The sequence below is a fragment of the Natrix helvetica genome, assembly GCF_964273705.1.
Source record: "Natrix helvetica genome assembly, chromosome: 4".
In the NCBI taxonomy this organism is placed as follows: domain Eukaryota; kingdom Metazoa; phylum Chordata; class Lepidosauria; order Squamata; family Natricidae; genus Natrix; species Natrix helvetica.
In genome coordinates this window covers 148,927,376-148,951,181 of record NC_138550.1, presented here as the reverse complement: position 1 = coordinate 148,951,181, position 23,806 = coordinate 148,927,376, and the positions used below count along the sequence as shown (strand labels likewise).

General features: G+C 34.6%; 1 protein-coding gene across 1 annotated transcript in view; it reads right to left on the bottom strand.

Moving 5' to 3' along the window:
* EMC2 (ER membrane protein complex subunit 2) overlaps window positions 1-22,552 on the bottom strand; it is a 35,804-nt gene extending 13,252 nt beyond the window's left edge. Inside the window, exons 1-5 of the mRNA XM_081952584.1 lie at window positions 22,392-22,552; window positions 14,817-14,930; window positions 12,531-12,595; window positions 7,285-7,370; window positions 3,327-3,384 (exon numbers count right to left, since the gene is read on the bottom strand). Coding sequence (XP_081808710.1) covers window positions 3,327-3,384; window positions 7,285-7,370; window positions 12,531-12,595; window positions 14,817-14,930; window positions 22,392-22,431 — 363 coding nt within the window. The 5' untranslated portion in view covers window positions 22,432-22,552. The remainder of the gene's footprint in view (window positions 1-3,326; window positions 3,385-7,284; window positions 7,371-12,530; window positions 12,596-14,816; window positions 14,931-22,391) is intronic.
* Window positions 22,553-23,806: the final 1,254 nt, after the last annotated feature.

Below are 23,806 nucleotides of genomic sequence, written 5' to 3'. Positions count from 1 at the left end.
AATTACACGTAGCATATTTAAGATGACAGGACAGAAACTCACAATGGCACAACACTGGCATTTGAGAAAAAATGCAATAAGCATACATTCTCACTCACTTTCCCATGAGATGGTTTACATTCATACCCCAAATCTCTCTGCTTCCTTCCACAAATACAGAAATGTTTTTTAGAGAACGCTCTAAAAGCAGTAAAGTTCCAGAGTGAAAACCTATCAGACACATCCGAAGTTGGAAAGAGAGATTAATTCCTACCCAAGGATTCCTTAGTTGAAGCTAATGGACTGTAACAAAACTTGGCCTTACGTAAATTATATTGCTCAGAACTGTTTTTCAACTCCCATCAAGAATGTGCTTAAATAGCCCATGGGTTAGGACTTTCATTTTTAGTTTGAATATAGAACTCTTATTTTAACTCATGTTTTTGAAACATTTAAATATTTGTTCCTATTCTCATTTCATAACTGCAATACAACAATGACTGGCTTTAAGAGGTACTATTCCATTATAAGTATAATCTTTATTGTCATTGTACTTAAATACAACGAAATTGGTATATAAGGTAAAGTTACTCTGTAGTCTAATGGAAAAAACTATAGGGTAGTAAAATTGTTTTTTATCCTTATGCAGCCCCTATCTTTCCTGTCTCAAACTGTCACCTCCTGCAATGCGTGATCTTTACATGACTTATGTGAACGAAAGCTGATGTATCACTTGCCAAACAACAGAAAATGTTTAATATATCTAAGCAACTCCATGTGTCAGCACACCATAAGAGACTGCTTTAAGCTCAGGTTAGTGCCAAGACAAACTAAGGAATAGTTTCAGTTTAAAACCATGAAGCATTTCTTTTCCTACAGCAGCCATATGTGCACATGGAAATAATTAACAGGTAGATGACATATAAACAACTCCAATACCTGACAATTTATCAAAACTTTTTACTTAACCTTTATTCTTCAGCACACAAAATCAAAGTACCCGTACTTGACCAAATAAAAAGCAATAGCCAAGATTAATACATATAAGTAAGACAAGGTACTCAGGACTAATATTTACAATATTATAGCAATATAAGAAAAGTAATAGTATACTTTTCAGATTAATGATCTGGCAAATTTAAGAAGTTTTGTTACAATGTTCTGAATTGGAAATAACAGAAACTAGATTCCTGCACACACATAAAAGCAGAAATGTCAACAGCACCAATATTGCAATTTTGAAAATGTCTTCCAGTTAATTTAATCTCTCATTTCATTCTGGTTTAATTGTAAACCCAAGTATAGTTTTTGGAACGTCAGTGTCTCCAACTGAATATTTCTTATGCTTAAAATTAATTTTAAAAGCAGTCGCTTCAAAGCAACTGAAGTTATAACCACTTTTTAACAAATTATCTGATCAGTTTATTTTTGTATCTAAAACAATAGCTATTTATTTAAATGGGAAAACTAATTAATACTTTGGATTCTCACTATTTTCAAGATGATTTTTTAAAAAATATGATTACAAAAATATTGCGGGATAATCTTTTATTTTCAATTCTCAGAATTACTTGCGTATCAATCTCACTCTAAATCAGTAAAGCTTTTTGAATCAAATATTTTTTTAAAAAAACATACCAATTAATCATTTTTCTTGCATGAAAATAAAACAATAAGCATCAGCAAATTAAAATAAAAAGGTCGCGTGCATATCTTAGGTAAGAGTTCCAACGATGTGAAGTCCGATTTGTTGTACTACATATTAATGCAATATTCTCTTACTGTTAGACCGACAAGCAGGATTTCCGACATTGAATGTACACTTGGACAGATTTATACTGCAATAGCTTATTCTTTACATAATCTCATGTTAAAACTGTTCAGGACTTGAAAACCGCAACCAAAAATGTAGGCTGCTCTCTGAACTGATGTAACATGACACAACGCCTTAGCCTCTCCCACTGTTCCTACAACTATATTACCTACTGAGTGAAATTTATGAACAGTTCTTAAATTTGGCCCATAAAAATAATACATTGTAGTAACTCACTCTGGTGGTATTGTAGGGAGGTTGATTTTTTTTCGGTTGGACAACAGAGACAACAAAATTGTTAACATCACTCCTAAATTTACTTGCTGTTCCTTTAAAAGTGCTGAAGCAAATCCAACTTGTTTACCTGATTCTTCAGAGGGAGAATAACTTGAAAACCAATGCACTTTTATTAGGTGAATGATTTTCCCAACCCAAAAGAATTCAAGCAATATTACATTTTGGTTTATTTGTTCTTGTCCATGCCAATATTGGTTCCAGAAATTTTAATTATTCAGTCATTGACCAATAAAAATACATTCAAGAGAAGAAATAAATAAAACAAAATTATCCCCTCACAATAACTATTATCAACAACCATTTGCAGACAAAGCTTATACTTTTATACAAAGCTTATAGAATTTTGCTACTTTTAGAGAAATAAAAATTATCTTGCTTTTTTAATGGATAATGCAAACAAAAGTTATGAGAATGCCCTGGAAATTTAAATCCAAGAGGAATAATCAACTGATGACAAATATCCCTGCTGACAATAGAGAAGGCCATGGTTTCTATGGCACTTGTGTTCCATAGCAATATCAGGTTTCATTTGAGTTTTCCTATATTTTCCTTCCAGGACAATTATGGAGAAAGCATTAAATCAGACTAAACAAAAGTTTCACCTGATTTTGAGAATTAATATAAATATCAAGCTGATTTAGACACTAAATTCTGGTGTCAAAAGCTATTTAGGACATCCATTCTCCCATGATCAGCAGTAGACATGTGGGTGAGCTGCAACATTAACTATATAGGTTAATATTTGCAGACCAATTTCCCAGTCAATATTAATATAGTGCAAGGAAAAGGGAGTATGTCGGTGTGACCTTGGCCTCCCTTATTCCCAATTCACTTCAATTAATTTACTGGAACCAGTTCAAGATTCTTCAGGTTTTAACCTTCACCATATGTGCAGCATTCATCATTTTAAATTGTCAGTATAAAAATAATATTCAAACGTGCTGGTATTTTTCTCTCTCAACTATTTAAAATTATGGTCTGACTTTTACAAATTTCATTAAAGTTTCTAAATATACCAGGCTATTATTCTGACGTCTATAGTATATATCAGCATTCAAACATACCAATGTTCTATTACCACACAGGCAAGAAGCATCAGCTCCTCATCAAAGAAATTTATTAAATCTGGTGATTTTTTTATGCTGGAATTTTAACACAAACTATTAACCAGAAGGAAAGTATTACAATATAAAGACAAAGAAAAAAAAGGCAATGCTTAGTTTTCTATTTAACTTACAGTGTTTGTTGAATCCTCTTGTAAAATCCTGTCATATAGCTGTATTGCATCATCATAGCTGCAAATATGAACAGAAAACACCTGCAGGTAAATTTAACAGTGTTCTAATATCTCTATATACTTAAAACCATTCATCCTAACCCAGTAAGATGTGCCAACCTGCTGGAAAATAACATCTGGATATGGACATAAATATGTATAATGTTGTTCATCTGAAGTCACTGAAGTAGCTGGATTGTGTTTTGGGGCATTTGAAGCCACAGTCCTCAGTGCAGACACACTTACGTACAGTGCAGACGTACAATTTTAACTGGACTCAACATCTTTCTTACCATGTGTGGGCAGACTTTTTACCTTGATTAATAAATTGTTGTAACTTGCCTGTAGAATTACTTAGTAAAAAGTTTATACATTTTATTGCATTACAGGTAGTCCTCAACTTACAATTGCAATTGAGTCCAAAATTTATGTTAGTGAGAAATTTGTTGAGTTTTGCCCCATTTTTCTTGCCACATTTGTTAAGTAAATTACCGCAGTTGTTAAATTAGTAACATGGTTGTTAAATGAATCTGGTTTCCCCAATGATTTTGTTTGTCAGAAGGTTGCAAAAGGTGAACACATGACCCCCAGGACATTGCAACCATCATAAATGTGAATCAGTTGTCAAGCATCCAAATGTAAATCAGGTGATCGTGGGAATGCTGCAATGTTCATAAGTCACTTTTTCAGTGTGATTGTAACTTCAAACAGCCACTAAGTGAACTGCTTGTAAGTCAAGGACTACCTGGTATTGGGTTTCATCAGATATTCTTAGCATCATGGAGATGCTAAGAATCTAAGCTAGAGTTATCGACATAGAAAGTATTTTATTACTGAAATATTTCATATCAGTGTCTAATTTTCTTCATACCTACTGTAGGCTCTTCTCACTTCACATAGCTTTTTCAGAAACAGGTAAAAACATTTTCAGCTGCTTATTCCAACTTATAATGACATCTCAGGACAATGGCTTCTCACTCTCAAGAAACCAAGCCATGTCAGACATATTATGTTACAGGTAGTTCTTGCTTAGCAATCATAGTTGGGACAAGCAACACCCTCTTTAAGTGAAAAATCACGAAACTGCAACAGATTTACAATATTACTTTCCATTTAGACATTGCTTGAATCACCAGGTTGCTAGTGTGACATTAAGTGACAACATTTGAGCTTTTACTGCTGACTTCTCCATTGACTATGCTTGTCAGAAGCCAGTTGAGAAATACACAAATTGCAAACATCACTGCAAGATGCTGCAACAGTCATACATGCATGAACAACATAATTTTGAGAGGAAACCACAGTCAACTATCGCCACCATCTCCGTCTCAGATACACTAACAACAGCCAAGCCTCCTACAACTGACCCCATCCCTCTGGGGGCCCCCACACCTGATGATCACAGAGAAAGATGTGGGAGATATAATATCAAAAATGTCATTGAAAAAGCACAACAAAGTGTTCTTCTTACGCCAACTCAGAAAGCTTAGACTGCCCAAGGAGCTGCTGTTAGTTCTGCAAAGTAATTGTTGAGTTAATTATCTGCACCTCTATAACTGTCTGGTTTGGCACTGCAACCAAACAAGACAGACACAGACTTCAATGGACAGTTAGAACTGCAGAAAAAACAATTGCTACCACCCAGACTTCCATTGAGGACCTGTATACTGCACGAAACAGAAAGATGGCTGTGAAAATATCTCAGATCCTGGACATAAACTGTTTCAACTTCTTCCCACAAGATGACGCTACAGGGTATTGTACACCAAAACAACTAGACACAAGGACAGTTTCCCCCCCATGCCATCACTCTACTAAACATCTACCGTATTTTTCGGAGTATAAGACGCACCCAGGTTTTGAAGAGGCAATTTTTTTAAAAAAAGTAGGTAAGTAGATAGAGGGATAGAGAGGGAGAGAAAGAGAGAGAAATACTGTAGGTAGGTAGGGAGAGAGAGAGTAGTTAGATAGGTAGGTAAATAAAGGGATAGAGATAGAGACAGAGAAATAGAGAGAGAGAGAAATACAGTAGGTAGGCAGGGAGGGAGAGAGAGTGTGTAGATAGGTAGGTAGGTAGAGGGATAGAGAGAGAAAAATAGAGACAGATAGAGATAGATAAATACAGTAGATAGGTAGGGAGAGAAAGAGAGAGTAGGTAGGTTGGTAGGTAGAGACATAGAGAGAAAAATAGAGAGAGAGAGAGAAATACAGTAGATAGGTGGGGGGAGAGAGAAATACAATAGGTAGGTAGGTAGAGAGAGTGTGTGTGTAGATAGATAGGTAGGTAGAGGGATAGAGAGAGATAGAGATAAATACAGTAGATAGGGAAGGAGGGAGTGTATGTGTGTAGATAGGTAAGTAGGTAGAGGGAGGGAGAAAAAAAAGAGAAATACAGTAGGTGGGGGGGGAGGGGAGAGAGAGAGAGAGTAGGTAGGTAGGTAGATGTTTCCAGGTATATTTATCCATATGCTGGAGAAGGAAATCGCTGACAACCTGTAGCACCTAAAACTTTGTTTCTGCTGGCACAGCACTTGACCAGTGTAATTCTCATCAACCACACTAAATAGCTTTCCGAAAGGGAAAAGAAAAAGTTTTTGCACTCTGCAAATCTCCCCAAAACAGCCTGTTTTTCATGAAAACAGGCCCGTTTTTTTTAAAGGCATGAATAGCCTTGAGGGTGCTTGCAGAGTGTTACTGGGGAGGAGTGGGGGGTAAAAAAATGAGAAAAAATGGTCCGTTTTTTGCAAAAACGGACCGTTTTATTGTCAAAAAAATTATGGAGGCTTATAGAGTGCTGTTGGGGGCTGAGGGGGGCAAAAAACAGCCCGTTTTTCACTCATTTCTGCCTTCCCCAGCCCCCAGATCTCTGAAAGGCTATGCACGGCCATTTTGGTGAAGGGGCGGGGCTTCAGGAGGCAAAAATGCTGTATTCAGCGTATAAGACATACCCAGATTTTCAGCCTCTTTTTAGAGGAAAAAAGGCCCGTCTTATACTCCGAAAAATACGGTAATTCCAACACTGTCAAAAACTACCTACTAGGGTTGTATTACTATTCTCATCTTTCCTATTATCTATCGCATCATCTGCTTGCAACTAATAACTTTGTTGGTTGTATCTTACGATATATATTGTTTTATTTAGTATCCTAGGATGATTTATCTTGATTGCTTATTTAGTATCCTATGACTATCACTGGGTGTTGTATCTTATAATTTATGGTGAATGTATTTTATGATTATAATCATGATTTATCATTTGTTTGTACTGAGAGCTTATGCACCGGAGACAAATTCCTTGTATGTTTAATCACACTTGGCCAATAAAGAATTCCAATTCTAATGATCACATGACCACTATGATGAAATGTCAGAAATGTCAGATTATCTATCCCACGCCATTCTTTTTACCGAAATGTTAAATACGTAATTGGCTCACATCTAGTCAATTTATATTCAAAAAGGTTGCTTAAATACTTGGAAACAGAATATGAATGAGGCCATTGTTCCATTTGTTTCAGATTTGAAAGATGTCAGAAAAAGAATTAAGATGTTCCTTCAGAACTAGTAGTATTTATTTTTTCTTAAAGGAAACAAATTGTGAACATTCCAGTTTATATAGTTGATTATGAATTAAGCACAGAACTCCTGAATAAAGCATTCTATAATACAGGATAATGTCAAACAAATTGGACCATGCTACTGTCTCTAAAAGATTGTTAAATCTTAACATAACCTTAATTTTTAATATACATTTCTACTACATTTTCTAATATATTTCCATTCTAATTCATCTTTATTTATAATTTTCATACCTTACTCTCAACAACATAATTTATTCCTTCATAGCTTTTATATTTATATATTCTGGGCGATGTCTTTTAAAGCTGCATCTGGAAAATATTCTTTAGAATTCAGTTACCTCTCCATGGCTTCAAATTTCATACCAGTTAACCGTTTAACTCTATGGCTCCCAGGGAATTGCCGTCTTAGTTCTTGAAGGCAATACTATAAATTCAAAACATGAAGAAAAATGAGAAGGTAAGGAACATAATTTTTAAATGTTTCAGTGATGTTTATTTGAATGCAGTAACTAAGAGATTCATCTGGCAACCCATCCCAGCACAACCAAAATATCAAATTAACACTTCAACAAAATTTGAAAAAAGCCAGTATATATAGATAGATCCAAGACTACGTATTCAAACAGTTTTTAAAAACCTAAAGAAACATATAACTACTTAACAAGATCAGGTTTTTTCCCCTTTTCAAACATATAATGCAACTTGTACTGCTAGCAAAATTCAGTAAGGGGGAAGTGCATGCAAAAACTATTTGTGCACAATTTTACATAAAAATACATCATATTTAATTTGGATTTACCAAATCTATTACTGTAATAAATCTATTTAAACTGAAAACAGCTATTATTATTTCACCTAAATCAGTTAACAGCTGTTAAATACCAATACCCTGTCAGATAGAAACAAATTCCAAATTCAACTACTTTAGGGAATCATTGCTTGGAGACATGATTAGAAGCTATCAAAAATAATAAAACATGAACATTATATAGACTGGAAAGATCACATGTTTTGTAGCTAGAAGACCTAAATCTAAAAACTACTACAGAAAATATATTTGACAAGACAAGCGATCATAAGGAATAAAAGTGATAATAAAGGTAAGACCTCACACATGAGTGTCAAATTAAAAGACTAGAACTGACTTTGAAAGACTGAATGAGGGTTTGCAGACACAAAGGAAGGCAAAAAGTTAGATTCTGCTCTTTAAAAAAAAGGCCCACAGCTAAAAATCACATCCAAGTCACGATCACGGGGGTATAAATTCATACTGACAGGAGGGAAATTCAAAAGCCATGTTAGAAAGTATTACTTCACAGAAATAGTAGAAGCTTGGAACCAACTTCCAGTGGAGGTAGTGGGTCAATCGTTTGTAAGTGAGTTTAAATATTCTTGGGATAAACACATGTACATTATCCAACAAAAATTAAAAATAAATAAAAATTGATAAAATATACATACATAAATTTAAAAAAACACAAAAAAACACCTCAATGGTCAAACTTGATCAATCACTAGATTTTTTTTCTGTTTTCAGAGAGCTCCTTGGTGCTCTCTGAGCTTGGTTGTTGTCTTACAGACATTTCATTATCCAAACTACTATAGGTAACATCCTCAGTGGTAGTTTGGGTAATGAAACTTCTGCAAGCCCAGAGAGCGCCAACTACACCTCATTTCAACCTCTAGCTACAAATATTCTCCTTTATTGATACCTAGGTTAATTTTACGACTATTCGCACCCCAGATTCACTTGTTTGAGATGTCCGCTATAGAAATTAATTAATTAAAATAAATAAATAAATCAAATCCAGACTGCAACTCTATGATTGGTGGCTTTTTTTTAAAAAAAAAAAGGTGATCTCACTAAATTTGTGAAGATACATACATATATGGGCAATATGATCACCTGAGAGACACAAGGGGAAACAACGCAAAAATCCCTAGTTATGGGAGATGTTACACTTTGGAAGAAACAGTGTTAGAAGATCCAAATATAAGCATGCCGTATTTCATCTGGAAATGATGGTAAGCATTTCTTCCCGAATTCAGGTCTCTCAGTTGTTGAGTTTTCAGGGTGTCATTTAATAAAAATCTAAAGTTTTCTTTATGATTCTAGAAATTGTAAGTATATTACGGTGCAAATGCTGACTATTTTAAGATGCAGTTGTTTGACCATTCCTGGAAAAAAAAAACTGATGTCAAGCATACTTAACTCATAATGTATATCTTGGAGATGGAGGAGAGAAAGAATATTTGGTTCCAATTTTTATCTAGTTTAAATCACTGCCTGCAATGAATATGGATTGGACAGGGCTAAATGTGGTAAAATTCAGGCAATGTACAGAGGTTCTCAATAATGAACAAATGGTGTTGAAAAGTTAAGGTTTGCACTTTGAGGATACTATTATACCTGGCCTTGTGCCTGGTGGTTTTGGCCTAATATAATCAGAGATCATTTAGCATGATTTTATTTCTTGTTTCTAATTATACAAAGTTTGCTTTGAACTTTGGAAAGCTAGTTTATACAGCTGTTTTATTTTAGCTAATTGGGGGTTTCAGTGAAAAATACTATTTTAATTACCACCACAAGCCATCCTGAATTCATCTTACAAATATATATATAATTGTTGTCCTAGTTTATTTAAAAAACCTTTGAAAGAAATATCACTGAAGGCCAATACAATGTGATTCAGCAAATGAAACAATGAGCAGTGTGTATAATCTTCCTTACTTTCACTGTGTAAAATATGCTTAATTTCTCTAAATACAGTGGTAGGTTTATTTTAAAGACATTAGACTTCACTTAAACATAAATTATGACAGTATAAGCACTATGATGGAATCAACTATTGAGAGAAACAACACAGCCTCAGTTCTTCAACCAGAGGTTTCATTGTACCTCTTATTAAAACATCAAGTATTTTAAAATATAATGTCTAAATCATACTAATTCCCACAATAGAAGAGTGAACAGTAAAGGTAGTAGAGTTAGCAAAGATGGTGAGACTGTTTCAATCAAAGCAAGAGTTTATCTAACTTCATTTTTACTTTAAACAGCTTTTGGACTTTTTGTTCGACACTGGAAAAATGAAACTTTCATTTCAGATTTTGAAAATTAGAATAATTTTATAATTATAGAAATGGATTGAAATATTTAAAAATGTAAGAATTTGAGGTTGCATTTTTTAATTTTACTGTACTGAAAAACATCAGAAGTTACCACTTTTTCCTTTAGTTTTTCTTTTTCTCTTCGTTGTCTACTTTTTGTTTATTTCTATATTTTTATTTTATAATGAAACAATAAAAAACACACAACTTTTAATGCAGTACCCAAGAAAAAGCTCAAGAACACATAAAAGACAAAAATGAGTCCTCTATTAAGCTATTCAAAATCATAGATTGAAAACACTGTGAAAATTTAATATTCATCTGTTCTTTCACTTCAAGAAACAAATTAACTGATTTTTATGGCATTCTTTTTTGACCAAAAACAGAAAAATATTTCCATGAGCAAGAGCAACATTTCTATAGCAGTAAAACAAGAAAATGTACAAGAAAAATATGAGTATATCCTCTAAAGAAAAAGGACTAAGGTTTCAATATATCTACTGAAGATGTCCCTTACTAGTTAACTTGCATATAATTGAGAGAAGGAAAACTGTGAAAACTGAATGAACACATATCACGTTATCAGAAACAAATACAACTAAATCATATGTGAGTGCCAATATTGTGAAAGCAGATCAAGCCATCATCATGGTACATATTAAAACGATATCTGAAGAAGCAATGTCCATAATGCTGAAAAAAGGAATAGCTTTGTAGGTGCATATTATTAATCCATGTTTAAGCGATTGAGGCTAGAGCATTAAAAGGTCCCCTCAATTATTAAAAAATGCAATCTGGAAAGTCCAAAAAATAAAATTGTAATCTTGCAATAAATATATTCTATTTTAAATTAAATTTAAATTAAGGTTCTACATTTAGGCAACAAAAACGGAATGCACAGGTACAGTATAGATGATACCTTGCTCAGTAGTAGTAACTGTGAAAGGGATCTTGGAGTCCTAGTGGACAACCATTTAAATATGAGCCAGCAGTGTGCAGCAGCTGCCAAAAAAGCCAACACAGTTCTAGGCTGCATCAACAGAGGGATAGAATCAAGCTCACGTGAAGTGTTAATACCACTTTATAATGCCTTGGTAAGGCTACACTTGAAATACTGCATTCAGTTCTGGTCGCCACGATGTAAAAAAGATGTGGAGACTCTAGAAAGAGTGCAGAGAAGAGCAACAAAGATGATTAGGGGACTGGAGACTAAAACATATGAAGAACGGTTGCAGGAACTGGGTATGTTTAGCTTAAGAGAAGGAAGGACTAGGGGAGACATGATAGCATTGTTCCAGTATCTCAGGGGTTGCCACAAAGAAGAGGGAGTCAAACTATTCTCCAAGGCACCTGAGGGTAGAACAAGAAGCAATGGGTGGAAACTAATCAAGGAGAGAAGCAACTTAGAACTGAGGAGAAACTTCCTGACAGTTAGAACAATTAATCAGTGGAACAGCTTGCCTCCAGAAGTTGTGAATGCCCCAACACTGGAAGTCTTTAAGAAGATGTTGGATAGCTATTTGTCTGAAACGGTATAGGGTTTCCTGCCTAGGCAGGGGGTTGGACTAGAAGACCTCCAAGGTCCCTTCCAACTCTACTATTGTATTGTATTATTGTTATTAAATTCCAAATATTTCAATATAAAGTCCTTCATCAAAAATGGATGGCTACCCAAAATCACATTGTTTTATTAACTGTCCAATAATAAATTAGGTAACATTTCAAAATAGTATCTTAAAAATTAAAAAGTTTATAGTTTTTAATCACTTCTCTTTCAGTGCAGCTTATTTGATATAATATGCTATTTCATAGAATTCCTTCTTCCTGTAGGGAGTTTCAGGAAGCCATAGTGAATAAATTTAAAACTTCTGAATGTTGCTCTTACACACGTAGGAAATACAGTATATCACAGAACTGAATACCAAATTTAACACACTGTTCCCTTCACACCTGAGACCTTGTAACACTAATGAGACATATGACACCAGGGAGAGAAGACGGCTACTTGGACCCCATTTGGGCATTATCACTTAGGGGTGTAGTCACTTTTGTTGCCAGAAGTTTAGACATGGCTGTGTGTTGTGTTATTTTGAGGGGACGGCACATTTACACTGTTACACAAGCTGTACACTCTCTATTTTACATTGTAGCCAAATGTAATTTCTTCAGTGTTGTCACATGAAAAGATATACTTAAATATTTACAAAATGTGAGGGGGTATACTCACTTCTGTGATATACTGTATGTCCTTGTACAATTTCCAAATCAGTCATGCAAGTCTCAGAAAAGATATGGAGGTTTCAAAGAGTGAAAAGGGAAACTAGTGTATTTCACAAGATTTACACAGCCCTAAAAGTAGACTGCAAAAATATACTCCAGTAATGGACTGCAAAAGAAATAAGGAGAATGCCTACCTATTATCTTAGCAAAGATTAGATTTACTGGATTTGCATAAGAAGTATGTTGGAACACTTACCGATGCCAAGTCATCTCGGTTGCAATCCAATGCGGCGATCATCACTTGCTCATATATTATCCAAACTAGATAATGAAAAATATGATGAAACACAGATTTTCCCTGACACAAACCTGCTAATCAGCTCATAGCAAATTGTAGGACATGTTGCCTTTTATAACATCAGTATACTTAATCTTACGGAAACCCATCACGCTAATGCTAAACCTGAATATTTAGACAAATTCCTTGTGTGCTTAACCACACTTGCCCAAATAAATAAAGTATAATAGGTAAATAAATAAAGTATAAGTATTTGTTAAACATATTTTAACTTCATTGCTCATAGATTTTAGACACTGTTTCATATTAAAAGCTGAATTGCAAAAACAACATGGGATATCAAATCAACTATGGTCACCAGCTTTAAAAAAAAGAGTCTGTGTTTTTGGCAAATAATACTTTCAGAAAAAACATTGCTGATATAGGTGCACTGTTCTCCTTTTGTTTCCATTTAAATAATGTTTTTGTAAAATCCCTAAGTTGCTGTATTTATTGAATTCTAAAGTTCATGGAAGAAGCTCCAAGGAGAAATCTTACTCTAAATAATTCAAAAATGCTATCAGTCATATAATTATTTCTCCTTAGCTACAGAGCTAATGAAAATCCATCTAAATTCTGCATTCCTTCTTTTTCATATATTTACTATTCATATTATACCCCTTGACTAAAAATAATCCAGTCTGATAAACTGAACTTCTTTCAATTCCCATACAAACCCAGGGTGTTCAGCTTCCATTAAGAAAAAATAATAATCATAGACAAGTGTATGTATGGGTTCCTATCTGCAATAGCTTTTAGATTTCTCTTGTGTAAAACCTGAAAGGAGTCTGAGAATAGATGAGCTTCTTAAGCAAAATAAAAATGCTTTCTGGGTACTAAAGTAGAAGCTATATGGTTAATGCAGACCATAAGAAGAGTAAAATACATGACAGGAGGAAATGACAGTTCATTGACTGCAACCTTCTGGAAAATGACATATCCTACAAATGAACTGGAACAAAATATTGTTGTTTGTAATCAAAGTATGTTGTGTTATCTAAATTCATGAATGTTATTAAGTTGTTACTATATATTCATAGAGTAATTCACCCAAAAAAGGTCAATGAATATATTCAACTATTCCGATAAGACAATCATTATTTCTAAAATAATTTACTTTGGTTCAAAATAAAAATCAGTTCCACACAAGTTTACTATTCACTTATTCTTCTGTAAGAAAAGCGGATTTCACTACTCATAGTTACTTCTGGCAGTATCCTAGCATTTAATAAATCTGTTTCAGAAAAAACTGTATTTTGTTGAATTTAAGTATTACTAAGATCACAATTTCCTAAAATTAAATAAAGAATATTTTATTTCAGATCTTTGAAACCTCTGCCAAAAATAAACTGCTCATACTGCATGAATTAGGTTAACTGAGTTATAAAAATGAAGATAAAATAAACTAATTAAAATCAAATCTTTTTTCACTCCCTTCCTGCCTACACGGGAATCTTAATCAATCCTCTCAGTACTCTCAGATGCTTTACCCTGCACTGCATACATTGCTTCTTGAAAACTTTTTCTTCAACGATTCCCTTCTGATATAAAATACAGAATGCCAAGCTTTTGGGGAAGAATTTGTATTATGAACCTATGAGTCCTCTCTCCCCAAATGATATTGCATCTAATGAAAATCCAGATATACCCTATACTCTCCTGCCCAACTGTATTATAAAAGCACCTTCATATTGATTTCACGTCACTGATTTTGCTTTAATTTTTCAGGAATAAACTTCCTTATTTCAATCCCTAAACATTTGAGTAGTTGAAATTTGTTTCAGGTTTTCTGGGAGCGGTAATGGAAGATAGTTCCCAAAGTATCTCTATGAATAGAGAGTAACTTAATCTGTTGTAGCTACAAGCTCCCTAGCCACACGCTATACTTGTAAAAATCACAAGTCTAGGAATACTGGTCGACATTAAGCATACAAAGTTTGTGGACATGGGACAAAAAAAAAATAACTAAAATAGATAGCATGATGGAGAAATCAATTGTATTCTAATTGTGACCAACCAAGATTGGATCCTGTATACTAATTATTTTATCTGATATTTTAATATAAATACATATGTCTGGCTTTGTTGGTCTTTATTACAATATGCAAATTTTAACTCGATACTAATAAAACCTAGAACATGACATATATCACAGCACATCAAAAAGGCTAGCTAATAAAGAGAAGTAAAACAGTTTTAACTTACTGTCATCACCAAGCTTAGCTGCATATTCATTAATTAACTCTTCTCCAACTTCAACAATTTGCTCGCTGTTCCGATAGTTCTCTTCCCTCCATTTTCTCATTTTGTCTCGCATCTCTGAAAGAAACAAAATGACAATTAGAATAGAATAACAATAGTGTCCAATATTTCTAATAATATACAATTTAAGCAAATAATCTTTGCTGAGATCACATCTGTCATATGAATCCATGTGTATAATTTCATTTCTTGTATTACACTCACACAGCCTTTCAACAACATTTAAAATTGGAAACTTATTGCTGTATTTCGGAACATTTCTACTTTTGGGGAATGACTAAACTTATACAGAGTATAAAACTCCAAACTGATTTTGAATTACTACCACTCTTGGTGTCAAAAATGCATAGCACTACAAAAACATCTTACAGAACTGAAACTGTAAATGTCTAAATAGTATCCTACTGTTTAGAAACCATCTGATTAGTATTTTAAGACTATTGTTCTTTGAATTCTCCAAGGAATATTTGTTGCTATTTATAATTATTCTGGGAACCATTTCTTACTGCAAATGTAAAATGAGCTTATTCTGATTGCCAAACAGTGTTATTTTAAAATTACAATATCCAATTATAGATTTTAAAAAAATACTGTCACACACACCATTTACAACTTCCTCTGAGAACTCTCAGGTTGTTTTCAGCAGTCTCTAAAGCATACTTTATTAAATGGTTAACTCATATAATTTTCTTATTTTAATAAAACTTATAAAAGTGCAATGTTAACCCATACAGCTAACTATTACTTACTATTCTTACTATTTCCTAATTCAAAATAGAAGTATAGGAGAAAAATATTACTATTAAAATTAATGCAGCAACACATATGTGTACACTTTATATTTTTAAAATATTATTTTTCCTAATTAATAAAGTATTCGCTAAAATGTGAAAAAGAGCAACAGTACTTCTTTCTACAATTTACTTATTTTTTGAAAGTATTAAAGTTATCATAGACATGGCTATAATAAAAGTAAATATCATGAATAATATCATGGATGTCAAATATGCCGCTAAGTAATATAAAACTTTAAAGCTTAAAAACATCATATTAGATTATGAAATCTTTCCACAGGTTTTTAAAATCAGTGTACTGCAGAGTCCTCTGAAGATATGTTTTAAGCCTAACAATTTTATATGGTTAAAAAAAAATCAGCATTTACCAAAGAAACATCAGGTATTCATGAGTTTGCTTTGTTATTGGTGCTATTATTATTATTAATGAAAGGAAAAGCCTTGCAGAATACTTTTACCTGATATTTAATATGTACATACCTCTGAATTACTTAGCCTTTCTTTTATTACAAGATGTGCAAATTTAAAAAAACTGTCAATTTTAGATTCAATAAATCTTTTTGTACAATCTGTTCCTATTCCACCCCTCCCTCTCTCACATAAAAAAAATATCTGAATGTTGGAAACATACTGCATTTTATTCCAAAAGTCAACAAAACCACTGTATATTATGTTTCATGTGCCTGAGTAGAACTAAATGGTTCCTGACTCAAGATAATCCCGGGAAATTAAAAATGGACATAAACAACCGGAGTGAATATTGTATCTATTACCGAGGCTAAGAGATTAAAATATTTAAAGCTGTGTTTTTACTGTGAATTTACTTCACCACTGGTAGAACATCTATGTAAGACTAATTCCAATACAAAAAAATAATATGATTCTATGTCAGAGTATAACTACAGGATTTCAAATACTGAAAAAAGTTTTGTCATCTGATAATTATTTTTTTAAAGAACATAAGTAATTTGAAGTGTCTGCCTGACAAGAGCATTATTCTCAGCAGCATGACAAATACTGCAGCCTAAGATAAATTCAAGGACCAGGTTTTACGATATATAGAGGAGGAGAGGAAGAAATGTTTTCCACTGTAGATGGCTCTTTATTACCAAATTAGATGCAAATTAGATTTCAAAATTATTGAAAATATTAAGAATTACTTTTAAAAGAGAGATTACAATGTACTTAATTCATATAACTAATTACATTTATGCAAAAAGCTATCAGGATAAAAGTTAGTTTTTTCATCTAGAATTATTTTAATAAATTTAATTCTCTCAAAAATGGAAACAAGGAGAGTTATGGCACCTGATTGTAAAATGTACACCTATTGATGTATCTCTTAAACTTATAATAACTTGATAGAACAGAAATACCATGATGGCTTGAGTTATGATTATGGCCATTGTAAAACAATTATAAAATCAAGACGAAGGCACATGGTGATCCACTTAATATACACAATGGCTTACAACCATAATTCTCAGTTCAATTGTGGATGTGAGTCCAGGACAACCTTTATAGTTTTCTGAACACATTATTTCTGTGTATTTTTAGTTCTTATGTTTTTGTATTCATTGTATATTTAAATAAGCTTTTAAAAAGAAAGATTATTCTCAGAGCTTTATTCTAACATTTCCACTATGGTTCATTCATGGTATGGATATACAGCAATGCACAATAAACATTGTTGCGATAGTACCAACAACTAAATTCAAGCTGATAAATTTATCTTCCTTACGCAATTTCTCATTTATATCTATATTTGGATTATACCACTCTTTTAAATGTATGTGCCTCCTTCAAGCTCCCTGTACCACTCAGAAAGGTCCTAATCCTAAAAACAATATATGTGTGTTTGAAAATTACTTTCATTTTTTCCCTGATCTTAAAGATTGGGAAAATCTAAAATTTCTTAATTTTTTAATTTCTTAATTTATTTATGATGTATTTTATTTATGATGTATGACTGTACAGTTTAAGACTTGCACTTTATATAATAGGATTCACTTTAGATAATAATTTGAACCATGACATGCCATATTTTTCCGAGTATAAGACACACCTTTTTCCCTCAAAAAAAGAGGCTGAAAATCTGGGTGCGTCTTATACACTGAATACAGCACTTTTTGCTTCCCGAAACCCCGCCCCTTCACCAAAATGGCCGTGCAGAGCCTGTAGAAGGTTTTCAGAGAGCTCCTGGGGGCTGGGGAAGGCAGAAATGAGTGAAAAATGGGCCTTTTTTTGCTCAATTTTCCCCCCCCTCAGCCCCCAGGAGTACTCTATAAGCTTCCTAAAGGCTATGCATGCAATTTTTTTGACAAAAAACTGGCCCATTTTCACAAAAAATGGGCCATTTTTTGCTCATTTTGGGGGGAGGACCGCCCCCCAAATACTCTGTAAGTCCCCTAAAGGCTGTTCATGCCTCTCTTTTTTTGAAAAAAATGGGCCCGTTTTTGTGAAAAATGGGATGTTTTCAAAGTGCAAAAACGTTTTTTTAAAAATTTGCCTCTTCAAAACCTTGGTGTGTCTTATACTCCGGTGTGTCTTATACTCCGAAAAATACGGTAGTCACCAGAAAAAGCTGCACAGTCTTTGGATGTTCTCCTACCTTCTTTATGAGGGTAGAGAAATATATGCTGCCTCTCAAATTTTAAAATAACGTGACATTCTACTCCTATGTCCCCATTCATGAATTAAAATTAGTCATAACATAATCCAGAAGCAAGGGCGGTTTTGGTTTCTCCCAGTTAACTCAGTTGGATTAACACATGCTCTGCTATATCGTGTTTTGATTAAGGTTTCTAAAGCCACATCAGCTGGATTCAGACATGCTAAATATGGCCAAATGAGCTACATTACTTCAGCAGTTCTTATAGTTCTGTAACTCTGTATTATTATTCCCAATATTACAGATCTGATTCATACATTACATCAAATCATAATATGGTTTATAAATCCATCCATTTTAGTTGTAAAACATGGTTTATGATTTGGCATGATATATTATAAAATTGTTAATTTTAGTTTTTAAACTATTAATGTTATTGAGGTTTTAACCTTTTTCAGTATTGTAATTATTTATTTATTTTTTACCTCCTCTGTATGACACTGTGTTGACTGTTGCTTGTGTACGTCGCCCCGAGTCCCTGTGGGGAGGGGGCGACTAATAAGTTTAAATAAATAAATAAAATAAATATGAACTTAGCAAATTGTTAATTTTAAGGCTTCCTAACAGTTCAAGGCTAAGAAGGACCAGATTTCCTAAGATTACCTGAAGTGAGGTAAGAACTGTTATTTCGTAGCCCTTACACAACAGCAGCAGCCCTTACACAACAATCAAATGAAATTACTCACTCACTTCCTTCCCCCGCTTATGTGTATTCATTAATCCCATGTCCTTCATTAATTTCATGACATTGTGTTATGCAAATATATGAATGGCATATTTTCACTAAAAATAAATGGAAAGCTGGATTAATATTAAGCAGTGTCAGTCATAGTAAATTCAAAAATGTCTCTAGTTCTGAATATACCCGATATAATATTTACTAAATACAGCACTAAGTTTGAAAATGGGTCAATCCTATCCAAAGCATTTTGTCATTGGAATGGGAGGAGGGGCAAATATAGTGATTTTATAAGACTATAATAAACCTTAATTTAATGGATTTCAGGTACAAAATATAAAATCTACATCCTATATCCTTCTGCACATGCATAAAATCTTATCTGCCATTTCACATATATGAAAAATATGCCTGCCTAAATATGTTTCAATTTAATGCTTAATGGAAACCGCTTCCCCTATTTCCTGTCGAACAATGCCCTATAAATTCTGATCTCCCACTAAATTTAGGCAAAAGTGGATAAGTGAAGGATTATCTTCTATACACAAGATAGGTTCAAACATATGTTACTAATATGGGAAATACATATGGAAATAACATTTTAATAAAGTTCAAGGATCATATAAGTTGGTGCTCTGTTTATCTACACAGACTGGTTGGTTAATTTATCTTAATAGCAAAGAATTAATTAGTCTTTCCTATATTCTACGTTTTATAGTTTTTGATATATAACAACATGTAGAGCAATAATAAATAATACCTGTAGGAGATGACCAGGCTGAGCCCAAGTAAGGGGTCAAACGCATTATCAGTCTTGCGTCCCTTCATGCCCACAAGAGATCTAAGTGTAGTCTACCTTGAATTTCATTACCTCTTATCTACTGCCTATTTGCTTTGACTGTTAGTTCAGATTCTTGTGGAGAGCATGAGTTCTTCAGAAAGGATTTACCTTTACCTCTTCTCTGGGGCTTGGGTTAGGGTTAGGGTACCTAAAATCACCCAGCTGGCTTCCATTTCTAAGGCGGGGCTAAAAACAAGTCTGGTTTCTAGCCTGATGCCTTAACCACTACATCAACTAGCTCTAATATATACAAATATATAATTATAGGAGTATATATTATACAAATACATAGATATATAGAAATCTTAAAAACATACTTACACATGGCTAACTCAGGTAAATGGAAAACAAAATATTCCAATTTGCTTTATTACTTGAAGAGTAATATGGTAAGAAATTGAGTAAGTGGAATAGAATATACCTCAAGTAGACTTGACAAGAAACACAACCACATGACTTAATTCTACATTATTGTAAGGCTACATTAACACAATCTTGCAAGTCTGAAAATACAAATCTCACATTGTCTCTTTTTACCTCCTGATAAATTAGGGCAGATTATTACTATTATTATCTTTCTTTGCAGATTATTCAGCTGCAGGCTCTGACTGCTCTTTATCTGATCACTCCCAGGGTAGCATCTCTTCCCTTCATCCCTCAAGGTTATTCTCACATACCATTACAAATATACAGTAGAAGAATCTTGTTAATTTTTCGTCAGCTCAGAGTTACTATATTAATTAGCACTTATATTAATTATTATCCCAGAACAAACTCACATAATTCATGATCCTAAACCAAAGCAAGCTCAGAACCACCATGAAAAGACAAAATAAATACCCTACAATCCTAAACCAAAGCAAGCTCAGAACCACCATGAAAAGACAAAATAAATACCCTACAATCTCACATATTTTTAGAGGATAAACACAGTTTATCTCCAGGTAAATAGACAAAAGTATTTCACTATCAGTGACTTCCACTGTGTCATAGGGCCCAGTTATGCAAATTATATTTAGTCACTTTTATTTAATTGCTCTCAAAAGGCTGTTGCAAAGATAACAGGTGCTACAATGGACTCTTTGGAGAAATATGAAAATCAACCATTTCTTTAGGAAGTGCTGAGGCATTTCCATTGTGAATATTGTAGAAAATTTTTATAGAGAGTAGGAACTGAACTTGAAACTATTTTTTCCACTCTTAGAGACTAGTAGCTTACAGTCAATACATCTGTAATAAATAAATTCACCTATTAACTATCCTGATTTCAGAAGAACTACCAAAACATCAAACCACATCAAGTCTGCAGACCTATGCCCAGTTCTGTATATACCCAGACTTCTGAATAAATAAATATATTGGTTGTATCCCAAAGCTGCATTCCATGTTAAGATTCAAGTCTTATGTTTGAACATTATTTGAATAACCTGCCTACGTTCATATTTCACAAAGTAGTTGTTCTAAAAGTTTGATAAATGAAAGCATATCCACATTGCCACCATTTCCAATTTTCCTGAGCTTCAGTATAGATATTAATATATAAAAAAGGGAAAAAAGCAGGCAGACCATTCCCTTTAACACCCTGCATTCTAATTTGACACACTCAAGATCACACTACTTTTATATTATCTTATTACTGCTTATCCCATCACTGAAAGCAAACCAGACAGATTATGTTCCAAAAAATAATAATCTCCACTGCAGATTATAAGGGACGATGGATCATGCAACACGCTTTTGATCATGTATTACATTTTTGCAATGAATTTTGATTCATAAAATGCTTGGTTTACACATCATGCTAAGCAATAGTGTAACCTGAACCAATGTGCCAACCCAAGCAAGTGTCTGTCTTTCAAGGAACCATGGAAAACCTGACAAAAGCTTTCTAGAAGGTTGACAGCTTTGAAAAGAAACCTGGAGGGGGAGAAAAATCAACACAGGCAAACGTGAAATACTTCACCTTCACATTCCAGGTTCTTCACTATACAATTCCTTCCCCCTGGATATGAATTATTGGGATGGAAGGCACCAAGGGTCTCCGGAGGGGATCAAATTAGGGATTGTTATTTTATATTCGTAACTTCCCAGTGGATCAAACTCCACCACCATCCTTTCTCCTTTAAACAGAACTGTGAAAGGTTATAGATACACTATATTGCCAAAAGTATTCGCTCACAACTGATTCTGATTATTTGGATGGGTGAGCGAATACTTTTGGCAATATAGTGTAGCTTTGAGCACACTACGCAAATGACAAGATGCGAAGGCGATTACAGGGTTAATTACTCCGGTTTATGCGTAAATTATCTTTGAGAATTGCACCTAGCAAGAGCTTCCCAACGCACTTCCCCCCCCCCTCCGGCGGAGAGGAGAGAGACTTCCAAGCGGCGAATAGAAAATCCCCCGTCCCCCAGTCGCACCTCCGGAGCTACGAACAGCTTCCCTCACGCAACCAAAGAAACGTCGTAAGCACCCCAGTTCTTTACATCTACCCCGCCCTTCTCCCCCCGCTCCACAGCCGCCGGTTTACCTTCCCAAGTCACGTCGTACATCTCCGAGACTTTCGCCATCTTGCCGGCCTCCCCCTCCCTTCGCCGAGCGGCCGGCTCACGTGATCACGCGCTAGAGCCCCGCCCTCAGACTTGAAGCCCGTGACCGACAGCTTTGCGAACGCGATGTGATTGGCTGGGAGCGCGGGAAAGGAAGAGATGAGGAGTTGCGAAACGGCCCGGAGGACTCACTCGCTCGGTCGGTCGAGCAGGGTCGGGGGCGGTTGGCTGTAGTTGCTATCGATCTGTGGTTAGAGCCGGGCTCCGCCGGGAGGTGTTGATTCAGAAGCAAAGAAAAGGGGCATGCCGGTGATGCTCACCTGCTTGGGTTTGCATTGCATCTGTGGGGAGCCCTCCCCCTCCCAGAAGAATGAAATATTTCGGGGAATATTAAAAAGGCAGAATATTTCCCCTAAAGGAGAAATGAAAAAAAAAAAACCTTTAACGGAGGCAGAAATTAGCCCGTTTCCCTGCCCCCAGCAGAAACTGAGGCGGCCAGCTTATATTGATGCTGATTTAGCTCTGATCTAAGCGTAGTTCACAAAATTGTCTGCTACAGGTCCTGTCAATGACTACTTAAACTTACAATAATACAGGAGCAAACAATAGATACAAACTCACAATAGATACAAACTCGTGGTAAACTGTTCCAAACTCGATTGCGGAAAATATGACCAGCAACAGTGGTTGCTGAGTGGTCAATTTCTGGAACCTAGCTTTACCTGACACCCTTGTTACATCCTCAAACCCCCATAACTTTAACCTTAAACTGTCTGCCCCTGGACCTCACCCCATTCCTAAGAGGTCTGTAAGGGGCGTGCAGAAACGCACCAGCGTGCCTATCAACCCTGTCCTACTGTCCTCATTTATTTGTACTCATTTCTTATGTATACCTGCTTACACTTAGATGTTTATATGTTATATTCATACTTGTTTTCCCATACATACTTGACAAACCAAATAAATGAGTGAACTAAATAAATTTGGTAATCCATTCAGAAAGACTGGGTTAGGCAAAAGCTTCAGATAAGCAGCATAATGAAGCCAAAGGTTGACAAAATTAGCTAAGACCCACCTAGGATTTGCATTTCCCCTTTTGCCTATAGAGCCAGCTGTGACCCCTAGGTGACCCCATAGGAATCCAGAAGGTATAAAACCCACCCAACTCTAAATTCTATTTTTGTCAGCTATCCCAGAATCACATGTGGTTGATGGTTCTGCTTCACCAATAAAGGGAACTTTTCCAATCAGCCTCCTTTTTATTTCCAGTGCCTTTCTCCTGGCTTGGAACTGGACCTGGGATTTTCCTTCCAACACATCTTTACTCATTCATTTCCAATCCCCAGAAGTTAGATTTGCACAATACTCTCCTAATTTCTTTCCAGGTTCATTAATC